Source organism: Pteropus vampyrus, unplaced genomic scaffold (assembly GCF_000151845.1).
Source record: "Pteropus vampyrus isolate Shadow unplaced genomic scaffold, Pvam_2.0 Scaffold481, whole genome shotgun sequence".
Taxonomy (NCBI): Eukaryota; Metazoa; Chordata; class Mammalia; order Chiroptera; family Pteropodidae; genus Pteropus; species Pteropus vampyrus.
The window spans coordinates 290529-305639 of record NW_011889262.1 but is presented as its reverse complement, the minus strand read 5'-3'; the positions used below and the strand labels follow the sequence as shown (position 1 = coordinate 305639).

The following is a 15111-nucleotide window of genomic DNA, read 5'->3' as shown; positions in this document are numbered from 1 at the left end:
TGTTCTACAAGTGTATATCCAAGCTGGTCAATTCATATAACTTTCTCAGTTGCTAAATCAATTATGCATTCAACCAAACTCTCATGACAACTGTGTACTTGCTAAATCAGAGGGCACATTGATGATCATGATTAAAACTTGTAGCATAATGATATAAATGATTCTGATTATCTCAATTCAAGATATTCTGTTGTATTCTATCATCAAGTTTCACATGGATCCTATCTGGGTCATGCTTTATTCCTCTCATGAAAGATCACGTTTCACCTCATTAATCAGCATGTTGACATTGGTATAGGAAGAATGATCTTGTTTAGTGAGAATCATTGAAACATAACCTTACTTTTGAAAGCTCAACTGTACTTTTTATTAAATTATACTTCCTTTCAGTATTTATAGTGGATTTATATTCCTGTCATGTTGCTCTTCTAACACTCTCTCACTACCCCTCAAAAAAAACACTAACCGCTACTACAGTCATTTCCAAAGCCAAACATGAGGATTCAGCTCCACACTAACTCTGCATGAATATGTAGATGGCTTTCATAGTCACACATAATTGAGTACATGTCCCTTTCCACTTTTAGATTCCCTTGAGAAACATCTACACTTGAAGGTAATAACTTTTATATTTTTATCTTGGATAATTAAGCACAAATTATATGAAATGTACATTAGTTATTAATCATCTTGTTTCAAAATCCATTCAGCATACCATTGAAGTGAAAGATTCTGATCCCAAGGAAGCAATAGAAATGGAGGATATACAAATATCCAGATCAGGTAAATTTTGTGAATCAAATTGAACTCTCAAAGGGAGTAAACAAAAATATTTGACATGCTCGTTGTTTTTCTATTTCTAATTTCTTTTTTTATAAATTTATTTGACTGCTTTGAGATAAAGAAGATGTCATTTTTGGTATCCATGTTTGAGAAAAATTATTTACAAAATAAGTAAAATAAAAATTTTAAATGTAATCTTTAACTCTGATGTGTTTTGTTTTGGTTCAGTACTCTAAATTGTTCAGTCTGGAATTTTCATACTTATTTGAATTTCCCAGAAGTTAATTTTAGATGCTAATGTTTCTTCTCATTATTTTAAAATATTTTTTGAGTTCCAACCTTTACTTAAAGCTTCAGTTTCTATATATTTTCGTGTTTTAAATGTATATCATCTAAATGTTGTCATACTGATGAGCTTATACCATCCAATCAGCTGTGTGTGAGGAGGTTGTTTACGGTGTCTTTGATGATTAAAAATGATTAAAATTAAAAGGAGAAATTCATCATAATGAATATTTGGTATACACACTCTTTTAAAAAAGTAAATGATTAAAATTAAAAGAAGAAATTCATCATAATGAATATTTGGTAGACACACACTTTTAAAAAAGTAATTCTGAAACTTTTGGCCTTAGGATATTTTTATTGTGTTAATAGTTTTTGAGACTATTAAAGAATTTTTTAAATTGGGTTGTACATATTGATAGAGACCATATCTGAAATTAAACTGAAAAATTTAAAATACAAGCACACACATTCCATTAGCCATTAGAGGTATGATCCCTTAATCATAGAGCTGTGATATTACCACATATCATGTCTGTAGAAAACTCTTCTGTACACTTATACTAGAATGACAGTGAAAATGATAAATAACATTTAGCTTTCCTGTGGAAATAGTTTGACCTCCTGGACCCCCTGAAGCGATGGATCTTCGGACTCCAGGCATTCTCAGATGATACTGAGAACCACCGTTTTAAAACAAATACGGGGTTCATGGATTTGAAATTATAAAGAACCCCCCCCATGATAAAACATTGGCTGTAAAGCTTCATTTCTACATTTGTTCCTTTGTTCTTTCACTTGTCTTAAAAAGTTTGAATCCAAGAAATTTGATTTTTTTAAAAAAGGAAAATGTGTGTGTTGAATATTCATTTTCTGTCACATGATACTCTTTACTCTGTGGATTGTGGCTGACTAAGATGTACTTATTTTTACATGAAATAATGAGATCACCCAAGGTCGTCATTGTCATATGAATTTCTGTTTATCTAAAGCTTAGAAAGTAAATTCTGAAGATGGCGGATTTTAAAAAGACCATTTTATTGTAATTAAGTAGTTTCTTATTAAAAGTAGTATCATTCATTAAATTTTTTTGCAAACCATGTTGGTCATGCATACTTAAACTTAGAATAAATGGTTAGACAGAAATTTTGATAATAACAAAAAATCATACCCTGAAGAATCTTAACTAATAAGCAAAGTTTTCTGGAAAACACCCCATGTAATAAAAATTGCTGAGTGACAATCATTTATTAAACTTATCTATGTGAATGGCAAGTATAGGACATATAAAATAAAATGCGTTGTGAAGGAGCAGTGTGTTTGGGGGTTGATGAGGACGTGGCACTGCTGCTCTGGAGAAAGAATTTTTACAGGTTAGTAAAATTAGCATTACTTACATTCTAATCAATGAAAACTTTCTTTTCAGATTCTTCAGATTGGTATCGTCCTAATTTACCCCTCTATCATGAGACCTATCAAAGACCCGGGGATTTGAAAGTTGACGATAAATGCCCAATTGTATCACAATTGATGACCCCACATCAGTCAGCATCCACAGACTTTGGACAGATGAACTTGATACATAAAGACAAGACTAATATTGGAGCTATGTTGCTAATAGCGGAGGATAGGCTCCATGACCTGTGTGGATCACGGCTACCAGAAAACATCAGAGAGAGCAAAGAAGGTAATAAAGAAACAAAAAGAGTTCAACCCTAGACCACCACTGGGGGCTTCACCATACTTCTGAGTTTTCAAAAATCATTTAGTGGCAAAATCTACTTTAATTTTCCTTTGTCTATGCAACCCACAGCATAACAGAATACCTTTTAGCAAACTATTGGCATTCTTCTTATAACCAACATGACACATATCTACATAAGAAGGAGCATTAGGGAAAAGAGTAATTTTGTTTAGGTTAGTATTTAGCATACACTTGGCATTGGGTACCAAGATTTTATTTAGAACTATAAGACTAAATGGAAAAATTAGGTAAAAATCTAAAGATTGCCTACAGACACAAAACATAATTTCTTGGCTTTATTTTTATAGGTCTGAATTCACAAGTATTAGTTATCACTATATTCAGTGTAACTGAAAAAGCATCTTTTAAAAGCAAATATTAAAATATTTCTTATGTGTTCTATGATTTTATATATTTTAGAATTGGCTTTTCTAACAGTTATGGGTATCTCTGAGATTTTGCTCTTTAATACTTCCTTCTCAGCTGTGTCCACATCGTGTGTCACTTTAAAAATTTTTTTTGATGAATAAATATTTCACAAGAAATGTTGTTTTAAAGGAGTGATGTATAATTTATAAACAACATCTGGAATAAAAAAACAACATGGAAAACCAATTTTAATTTTGCTAGGATACTCATTCTATTGACTGACTACATCTAATATGTGTTTCATTTAATGTATCATTAATTTAGGGCCCTTTATTAGTCTTATGATCAGGTCTTTAGTAATAAAACATACAGTATTTTTTCACCTCTATAGTTTCACATTCTTTGTTTTTCTTAACTCTGGTAGTAGCATTGTCTTTACAAAAAGACTTTCAATTATCTCCTAGAGTAATGGCTACAAGCCATAAATTTAAAGTTATTTACATATGTATACAGGTGTCTTATTTCTTCAGATGCCTCGTAAAAACATACCCAAGCTCCCTCAACACAGAAATATGTGAAACAGAAAATCTACAAAAGGAATTGAAGCAACTTAAAAGAGTTTACATAGTTCATTTCACTTCTTAGTTGATAATTCTATAAAGCCATGAGCAGAGTCTAGTTTTCCAGGTACTCAGGATTTGTTCATCTATTCATAGAATAAAGATTTATTTTATAGTGAGTGCATCTTAAATATTTACATCTTAAATATTTCTAGCACATTGTCTTAGTTCTGGCCTGCATCATCTATATTTTACATTTTTGCCTGCTAAATTGTCTCCTATTTATTCTTATGCCCCTCCAGTTCATCACTACCACAACATTTAGAGTTATGAATCTCAATGCATATATGACCACGAGCCACTGGTTAAACCATATTGCATCCAGGCATCTTAAAATTACATATAAGCCTTTTATGATCTGACTTCTACCTAACTTTCCATCTGTAGAGCTTTCAACGATCTACCTTTCCTCTGGAATTACTCGATTGCCGGTGATGCCCGCCTCGCCATCTGTATTAGACAAGCTTTATGCTGTTGTATGCTTCTCCCTCTATCTTCATAGCACAGCCTTGTAAGCTTTCTGCCTTTCCTGCCTTCTACCCCTTTGTTTCTGGCTAACCTCATAGTTTAAGTCTCGGCAGAGACATTATCTCTAAAAAAGCTATTTCTGATAACTCTGATCCTCAAAGCCCAGTGCTGAGTCCTAAAAGATGAAAAGACATTTGTCAAAATACTAAGAAAAACATTTTCTATATAAGGAAGGGTGTACACTGATAAAAGCATTAAAATTAGCAGTAATTTTGGAAACTACAAATAACGATGCTGTTGAAGCTTAGAGTGTTAAAAAGGTACTATTATGAGTTAGAGGTTATAATGTGACCTTATATGGTGTACTGTGTTTCCAAATTTTGTTTTGTTTTTGATTGATTTTTCATTGATGTTGCATGAATGAATTTGTGAATGTATTTCTGAGGTGTTTGTATGCCTTGAACATTGTGACATCTATTATTTCCCAAATGGTTTGTCAAAGTTTTAGATAATTATAAGTATTTTTTAAAGAGATAAACACTCAGATAAGGATTAATTTTAATTTAAATTCTCAATTGATAAAATATTATTTGCTGTTTTTCATAAAGATTTGTAGATTTAACTAATATATGGATTTATCAGCAGAACTAGACTTAGAAATGACATCGGAGGAAAAGCAAGAAAAGCTTGATGGAAGCCAATATAACTACCCACAGGTACATAAAAATTTTAATTGAAATTTCTGGTATCATATTTTCTATGATTTCATAAGGAATTCTAATTCAATTGAAATTACTTTTCAAGCTACCTGTTTATAGTCAATAATTCATAATTGAATATTGAGTTTTATAACATTTTACCTAGTTATAATCTTAAAATTTTGTTTGAATCCATAGTAACTTACAGCTAAGCTTCTTCCTTGGATTAAGACAAAAAAATTTCTGACTATTATTTGCTTCTGTCATTTTTATAACTTCCTTACACAATAAAGAAGGTAACATCAAATATAGAATCATATGATAAAAAGATGAAATTATTAACAGTATAAAAATGATGGCCACTAGGTTGGATTGATGTGAAAGGAGTCATCATTTTCAGTGGTTCAAAATTTGCAAATTGGTATTTCTAGTCACTAATGTCAAGGTTAAGATTTATTCTGCCTTGTAATTTCTGTGTAATTAACTTCATAATCTACAGTCAAGGAGAAAATAAGGTCATAAAATCAACTAAACTGACTATTAAGATAATCACACCTTCCAGGATGGGATCTTTTTCTTTTTAGGGTACAAGCAATAACCTTCTAATTCATTTTATTACAGTGTAATAAATCAGTAATATTATAAAAATTTTATTCCACCCTCATTTGTGGATGTTAGAATTGGATGCAAGAGATTAGTATATCAGCACATAGCACTATCATAGCATATAATTAAATTAAAATTAAAGAAGTTGGTTTTCTTTCTCATTGATGTTAATGATTTTGGCTTACAATAATTTATAGTTTGTGTCTTCTCCAGTTATTAATCTTTATTCATAAATGTATTGTATAAGCTCACTCTTTCAGATATGGTGAGGTAAAATGTTTTAAATGAGGAAGATTTTGTAACATTAAAAGTCATCGACCCATTTTTGGTGTATTTAACATAAGAAAAGCTGTTTAGTTCAAACAGACAAAATTAGGAGTGCCAGTTCATGTTTTTGTCCTAATTTAGACTCAGGCAAGTTATTTTTCACTTCTTAGTTACAATCCCACTGGATTTGGGAGTACATAAACATAGATTTAAAAGTTTAGCTGTTAAGTATTAAATACATTCTAATTTTCCTTTGTCCATTCGCGATTCCTTAAGGATCAAGTCATTTCACAAACATGTACGCCGACAGGAAAGACATTTAAAAATCAAACCAAGCAAATTAGTCTTCCGCTTTTGCATCTGCAAAAAATGTCTCAAGGATCAGACATGAATAAGAGATGTGATGGAGATGACATATCTGCATATTCAAGACATTCTTGTGTGCAAAAGGTTGAGGAAATGTTGATCAAACAAGGCAAATTAGAGTGGAAAAATAAGTTAAAACTCATCACAAATGAGTTAAAGCAGAAGTTTGGTGAAATTTGTGGGAAATACAAAACTACTGGCTGTCCTGAGGAAGAGTCACCACCTGACAACTCTGAAGAAGGAGCAAGCTTAAGAGAAATACCTTCTAATTTCCCAGATAATATACTTCATTGTCAGGGAAAAGATGCATTTGGAGTGTCCGTCTCTGCAGTGTTCCAGGCATTTTCCGAACAAGAAGAACCCCCTGTTGAAAATGTCTTTCTATCTCATTCAGGCTCTTGGTCCCTGGGATATGCTTGCTGGTCATCTTCTAAGCTTTGTTTAAATGAAAATAAATTACAACACGAGAATGAGAACAAATCAGACTCTGAACATGTTTGTAATGAAAATAAAGAGAGTTTGTACAGTGATTCAGAAAATAAAAATAGGAACCCAGGGGTTACATTGGAAGTGAAAGGGGACCAACATTTTGATATGCAGAAGACAAAAGACATGAACCCAAACACCACTGACCGGAAATTCAGCATCGGACACACTCATCGGTCTAGTGATCCGCAAAGTCTTCTAGATTCGAGTTTTGCCGACTCCAGTGAAGTGAAACACATGATTCAAATAAAAAGGCATGCTATTTCTGCTGTTACAAATACTTATAAGGAAATAAAACCTAATCAAAGCCTGTTCCAGAAGCCATCACTTGTAGATAATTGCAGCGCTAATGACTGCGAAAGCTCAGAAACTGAATTAGAAAATGTAAGTTCTCCACTGTATAGTGATGGATCCTCTAAAGTATATCTGTATGAAGAATTAGAGCAAGAGCCACAAAAGTTTATGAATGAGATACACATATTAAAAGTAGAGATCTTGGCTTTGGAAAAAGCAAAAGTTCAACTTAAAAAAGAGGTAGAGTTTCACTTGCTGCTACTCTTTGTTTATTCTTTTTATCAATTATCTGATTCATTTTGATTTTTTGATTTAAAAAGAGTTTGTGTATAAAATGGGGTTGTCTAAATGTGTAACCGTGTCTAGAAATAGATTATTACTGCCATCTAAATAATTAGAGTTTAGGTAAACATTCTCATAATTTTTTTCCTTAATCAACTTAATTCTTTGTCAGTCTTCCATAGGAGCTAAGAAACTAATTTAGCTATGTACCATGTGACTCTCTGCACCAGAAATATATAAAGGAAACACACAATAAGCTCTAGGTTTGTTCACTTTTTAAGTATTTTGGCTTCAATATAAATTGCATTCCATAAACAATTAAATGGGAAAGAAGCAATGTCTGAGAGAAGGAATATAAACAAATATTCCCAGCTAAACTAACTTATTTTTATACTTTAGATTGTGTATATATACATATATACCTTAAATATCTGCTGAGTTTCAACAGTAAGTTCTGTGCTACAGTGGCACTCTACTTTACCATCAAATATGCTTGTTATTAGATTTTCATGTTTTGTTCCTAATGCATGCGTGCTCAAATACGGGACCCTCACTTTAATCTGAAATCCAAAGAAGAATTTCACAATGCAATTTGTTCCACATTCTATATAAAGATTTCAGTATATAGAGTAAAGCCTATTATATATGTATATAATTTTATTACTACTCTCAGATGTTTTTGTTAAGTCAAACCTTTATATTATGTTGTTTTAAAAAGTTGTCTACAGCCATACCATCCTGAACACACCCCATCTTGTCTGATCTCAGAAAAAGTATGGTACATTTTGACATGGATGATTTTATCATAGAGAGAGCATAACCTCTATGCAAAATTTTCAGTGTTTAATTCTAAAGTAGAAAAATGAGTTTTGAGGTACATTGATTTTTTAAGACAGACAAAATTGTTATAGTCTGCTTCCAAAGACAAAGTATATGAGCTTCCCCCCCACCCCCCACTAAGGCATTAAATGACTGCAAAAGTCACATTTTTAATTTATCAAATCAATTCGATAAATTCATCTGGTCATTTATCTCATTCAGTATTAGAGAGTTGTATCATCTCTTTCGGTGCCATTAAATACTAGGTAATGTATCTTTAGGAACTTTGGACAAATCATGTAAGCTTTCTTGATTTTATTCCCATTGTCAGTAAATATGGCCCTGAAGTAGATAATTACTTCTTTGTATATAGGCCCTCTCTATATACAATTTTATAGTATTGAATGTGAATTTGGGGGAGCATTACTCATTTTCCAGAATTCTACATTAGCTAATGACTTATCAGATTCACTCAGCCTCTATGTTTTGGGAAACTTTGGATTATCTATTTTATGAATACCACCACATTTTTTATATTTCCATGATCCAGAAGGAAAAATAATTGGAAAAGACAATGGGAGAAAGAAGAGCTGAGTGCAGAAAGAGGAAGCACAATATCACATCCCCTAAATCTGTCTGTCTAATGCAGAATTGAGTTGGTGAAGATAGAAAAGGACAAATTTTGTGCCTTTGATTTTCATTTATCTGTCTTTGCTGGTCAAATATGGGGTGTGTGGATGTTAGGTATCACCGAGTAAATGTGAACAAGAGTACAAAGTTAAGAGAGCCCTTTCTGACATGTTGGAAAATTCTGCTTCCTTTACTGAAATAAAAAGGAAGCAGAATTTACCAGTAACTTCAATGACATGTAATAATGAAGTAAACACAGAAATATTTTTATTGGTGAAAGTCATGATAATGAAACTCAGAGCCAAATGATAAAATTAATGAAAACAGAAAGGGTCTTTATAATGAAGAAAGTGATAACAATTATTCTTAGTATCAAACTTTCATTGAAGCTTGAAGAAGAAAGGAAAAGGCACAAAAGTAGTGACATGGAAGCAACAGAAAACATATATAATACTGCTGCTGGAGACAGCGAGGGATTAATTCGATACAGAAAGAGTGGAAAAACTGATAATGAGCCATTTCCTATTATGGAAAATGCAGATTCTGATAGGTAAGCCTATAACAATAGTTAACAGTCAGTAATTGTTATTTTCCTATAAAATAAATTTTAATTTGAGTTAATATTCATGATTAACAAATTTAACATTTTGACTAGACATTCAGCCTTGCCTGGTAGTTAGAAAAACGCAAATTAACGAACAATGAAATGCCATTTTTGAAGTCAGAATGATAAATGTTATCTAAAAAAATAACAAACAGAGTTGGCAAAAAGGAGGAAAAAGGCATTCTCATATACTGTTGGTAGATGAAATTGGTATATCCTTTTGGAAATACTGGTAATTTAGCAATGTGTTTCAAAATTTCAAATATGTCATCCCTTCAACTGAACAGCTTCACTTCTGGAACTAGATCCTACAGGAAAACAAGACATGTATAAACACACACACACATTCTAAGGGAATTTCTTATATATTATTATGTATATAAAACATACAGTAGATCATTACATATACTCTATATAGTTTGATATGTATGTTAAGGATATGCGATATATATTTGCATTAAGGATATTTATATAAATATGTTACATCTATATATGTTAAGGATATTTATTATAGACTGTGTATCAAAAAGTTGGAGGTTGTCTAAATATCTATCGATAGGGAAATAAACTATTATATCCATAAAATAATGTAGTATACAACCATTGGGAAAAAATGAGGTTAGGTCTACAGTATACTGATTGTTTCACAATTAAAGTATATTTAAAATATTTGGTATGTCCTATCCTATTATGCAAATTATGTTGGCATACCTTTAATATCTGCTGAGTTTCAACTAAGTTATGTCGCACTCTACTTTGTTACCATCAAAATTTCTAGTTATTAAGATTTTCGTGTTTTGTTCCTAATGCATGCATGCTCAAATATTGGACCCTCAAATTAATCTAAAATCCAAAGAATTTCACATGACAATTTGTTCCACATCCTATATAAACATTTCAGTATATTGAGTAAGATCTATTAAAGTACATCAAAGGATCAATCTGCTACATCAGGGTTTGAGAGACCTTTTCTGTGGAAAGCCAGATAAATATTTTAGGCATTGTGGACCATCTGGTCTCTTTTCTTGCAGTCTGAAATCTGTTATAAACAATAGGTAGATGAATGAGTGTGACTGTTCCAATAAAACTTAATTTACAAAAACAGACAGTGGCCAGATTTGGCTTGCAGGCCCTAGTTTGTTGACTCCCCCTGCACTGTAAACCAAGCTGCTTGCTAGTGCAATGCATCTTCTTTCTAAAGGTGCCACTATCCTTCTTTTTTAAAGAGAATCTATTTCAGTATGCACCACACCACATATTTCAACCATGACTTCATCTTATACAATTTACAAAAATTCAGCTTCTAAATTAAGAATATTTTCTGAATTTCCCCCTTTATTTCTGTTACAAATTTTTTAAAAGACTAATTTCTTAGTACATTTGAGTAGTGTACAATATTCTAGACTTGGAGGATTTTCATCAGGTGTGAAATCTTTCTATGATTGTTGTAAGCATGAGAAAAATGATAATCAAGTTATATAATTCCTACATATCTAGAAAGAGGTCTTTTAGTTGTATAATTTTGTGAATTTATGTTTTAGTACCTGTTCTGGCATTTTTTAAAACTATTTAGTGCCACATGCATGTAACTCAAAAACTTTTAAGTATTATTAAAATGCTGCATAATCATTATGTAAGGGTTGAAAACTACAGCTAAACAAGAAGGAAATTGGAGCATCCATGATCATGCCACTTAGCTATGAAGTCCTTAGAAGAACTATTGATAGTCCTTTATTCCAATTTCCCTTCCATTCTCCTTGAACTCACTCTAGTAGTGTTTAGTCCCACTTCTCCTCCAAAATTGTTTTTCTCATATGTTTACCACTGGTTTTCACTTTAATAAATCTAGATATAATTTCTTCGACCTCGTTTTACTTAACCTACCAGTAGTAGTTAACCCAATAAAAAACTTTCTCCTCCAAATTACTTTCTTCATTTGGTATCGAGGACTTTTAGTTTTCAGGAGGAAAAACACACTTACAAGGTTTCCCCCAGCCTGACTCATATTCCCACTACCCATATGCCCACAACACATCAAAATTTCATTTCTCTTCTTTAGTATCTTTCCTCTAACATACTGTAAATTTTGTTTATCTAGTTCATTATGTGTGTTTACTTCACTTCATTTTTGTCTATTCACTGCTATATCCTCAGTGCCATGAAGAAAGCCTAGCACACAGTACTACTCAAATATTTATTGAGTGAATGTAGTTAAACCTATGTGTATTGTTTCACATGTTATGCTAAACAAGACACAGGTTTGATGTGGACTCATTTTGACAATTTTGCCTGTCAATTATATGTATTTTTGTAAATTCTTTTTGGCTCTTTCTAATAAGTTATATTCCCTCCTTGAGTGTTTGCCCATTTAGGGAGAAGAGCCTAAAAACGCATTTACTCACCATTTCTTTTACTGGTATCTCTAATTGTTTTCATTATGGTAAAAATGGATCAATGTAATAGCAAACTTCATTTAATTTTAGTAAGAAAAATAAAATATAATGGTGGTAAATTATTCTAGGCCGTTAAAATTTTTTTGCCAAAGGGTTATGAGCCCTCAGTATCTGAAATAAAAAGATGAAGTTGAAATTTGTTGCTCAATATAGTAAGAGAGCTTTGCTGGTCAGGCACAGCCTTTTCAAACCAAGTAGCCTGCTCTTCTTATATACGGTTTTTGGAAGAGTGGATTTTCAGAGGCATAAGAGGGTTGACATCATCTGAAGCAACATGGATATTCTGGTGAGACCGTCGTTGTTCGCTTGGCACTCTGAGGCATGTTTATTTGAGTCAAGTTGTCTCTGATTGGCTTTCTTTCAGGAGAAAGCAACTGACATTGATTTGCTGGTAAGTGAGCCAGTGGTCGCTGATTGATTGAACCCTAATCTTTGTCTCACATTTTGATCTCTAAGTAGAACGGCTTCCTTCCATTTCTTTTCTTGCTGACTTCCTCTGTTTATATCTTCTGTAAAGCCTTTCTTGTGATCACTTACAACTAGTCATATGTCAGCTCTCACATATCACAGTATATTTTACTTGTATATCTATCTTTGACATGAGGAATGTATTTTTCTTTGCTTGTGGTTGGTACTTCATAACTGTTTTGTGAATTAGTAAATTAATTAAGATGGATAACAGTTGGAATTTTACAAATATTGTTTTTTGTATTTATCACTAGAATTTTTAGAAAACATTGGCTTTTTAATGGATTTTTAAAGTAGAGGTCTTTGTACCTTATAAGGAAAGTAAAGAAAAATGAAAATGAAAAAAGGACATCAAAAAAATTTGTTATTACACCTGTGTTTGAGAAGGCCAATTCACTAACCAGTGGTCAACTTCAGGTGAATGATAACAGCAGTTTAAGTGAAATAGATCAGGGTGAAGGAAAGTAGAATCTACAAATGCTCTATTTCTAGGTGAAGGAATATTAGCATTCACTACTTTTTCTGGAAGCAAAACAGCATGACATAGTGTACATGCCAAGGCAAGAGAATTCTCATCTATATCAAACACTGTTGAAAGGTTAACATGAGGACAAGAGACTCTGGCTAGGAGTATTTTCAATACATAGTTGCTCTGGAAGCGAGACTGTAGAGAATCGTATAAACCACTTCGTAGAAAATTTTTTTGGGGGAAAGCAACAGAGAAATGGTTAATGACTAAGGAAAAATGTGGAGTTTAAGGGAGGTTTATTCATTTATGTTCTTATTTAAGATTGGAACTTTTAGAGTGTATTTACATATTGTTGAAAAATGATCCAGTAGACCATTAGGATGTGTTTACTATATTTAATTTTATTTGCATTTTCAAGTATTAGAGAGCCAGTTGATTCCATTACATTATCTTGCAAAGATTGTAGAAAACTAATTGTCCATAGTACTTCTATTCATGTATACTCTTATGATAAGAAGTTGTTCATTCTGATTGGTTTCCACAGTGGAATATTTTCATATGATGACTATGCAGATGACTACTTAAAAGTTGTACCATCATATGCATATTTAAAAATTAAAATAATAAATATATGAACATTGAGGCCTACTGAATAGAACCGAATTCTTTCTTTCTTTTTTTCTTTTTTTATTAAGTGTACTGGGGTAACATTGGTTAATACAATTACATAATTTTCAGGTGTACATTATAATTTGACGTTTATATATTCTATTGTGTGATTACCACCCAAAGTCCAATTCCTTCAGTTACCATATATTTGATCCCCTTTACCCACTTCACCATCCCCCAACCCCCTATATTTGACCCCCTTTACCCTGTCTACCTCTTTCCTCCTCCCCCACCCCATACCCTCTGGTAACCACTAGTCCATTGTCCATGTCCATGAGTCTCTGTTTGTCTTGTTCATTTGTTGCTTTTAGGTTTATATCTCACATATAAGTAATATCATGTGATTTCCAACTTTTCAGTCTGGCTTATTTCACTTAGCAGGATTAATTTAAGGTCCATCCATGTTGTCGCAAATGGCAGTATTTCATCTCTTCTTATGGCTGAGTAATATTCCATCATATGTATGTACCACAGATTCTTTATTCAATCATCTATCATAGGACACTTCAATTGCTTCCATGTCCTGGCCACTGTGAATAATGCTGCTATGAACATCGGTGTGCAAATATATTTTCTGATATGGGTTTTCAAGTCTTTGGGCTAAATACCCAGTAGAGGGATGGCTGGATCATATGGTAGATCAATTCTTAGTGTTTTGAGGAACCTCAATGTTTTCCATAGCGGCTGTACCAATTTGCAGTGTATGAGGGTTCCTTTTTCTCTGCATTCTCTCCAGCATTTGTTATTACTTGTCCTGTTGATTATAGCTATTCTAATGGGTGTGAGATGGTATCTCATTGTGGTTTTGATTTGCATTTCCCTAATTGCTAGCAATGTTGAGCATCTTTTCATATATTTGTAGGCCATTTGTATGACCTCTAGGGAGAAGTGTCTGTTCAGGTCTTCTGCCCATTTTTGATTGGATCATTTGTTTTTATGTTGTTATGGAGTTGTATGAGTTCTTTGTATATTTTGGATATTAGGCCATTATCGGAGGCATTGCTTGCAAATATATTTTCACATTTGGATGGTTGTCTCTTTACCTTGTTGATGATTTCTTTTGCTGTGCAGAAAAGCTTTTTAGTTTCATGTAGTCCCATTCATTCATTTTTGCTTTTCCTTCCCTTACTTTTGAGGTCAAATTCATAAAATCCTCTTTAAGTCCAAGGTCCTTGAGTTTAGTTCCTATGTTTTCTTCTATGCATTTTATTGTTTCACGTCTTCTATTCATGTCCTTAATCCATTTTGAGTTACTTTTGGTGTGTGACGATAGACAACAGTCTAGTTTCATTCTTTTGCAGGTGGCCTTCCAATTTTCCCAGCACCATTTATTGAGGAGGCTTTCCTTTCTCCACTGTATGTTTTTGGCTTTTTTTGTTGAAAATTATTTGCCCATATAAATAGGGATTTACTTCTGGACTCTCGATTCTTTTCCACTGGTCCGTGCGTCTGTTTTGCTGCTAATACCATGCTGTTTTGATTACTGTCACTTTGTAGTATAATTTGAAGTTGGGCAGAGTGATGCCTCCAGCCTCGTTCTTTTTTCTCAGAATGGATTTGGCAATTCGAGGTCTTTTGTGTGTCCATACAAATCTAATGATTTTTTTTGTTGTATTTCTTTAAAAAATGCTGATGGGATTTTGACGGGCATTGCATTAAATCTGTATAATGCTGTAGATAATAAGGTCATTTTAACTATGTTGATTCTTCCAATCCAAGAACACGGAATAT

The 15111-nt window shown here is 32.6% G+C and overlaps 1 protein-coding gene across 1 annotated transcript in view; it reads left to right on the top strand.

Annotated features, from left to right (window-relative positions):
* LOC105307146 (ankyrin repeat domain-containing protein 26-like) overlaps window positions 1–15111 on the top strand; it is a 122247-nt gene that overhangs the window by 64960 nt on the left and 42176 nt on the right. The window contains 5 exon segments of the mRNA XM_011382508.1: window positions 588–616; window positions 711–783; window positions 4912–4985; window positions 9107–9267; window positions 12542–12706. Of these exon segments, the coding sequence (XP_011380810.1) occupies window positions 588–616; window positions 711–783; window positions 4912–4985; window positions 9107–9267; window positions 12542–12706 (502 nt within the window).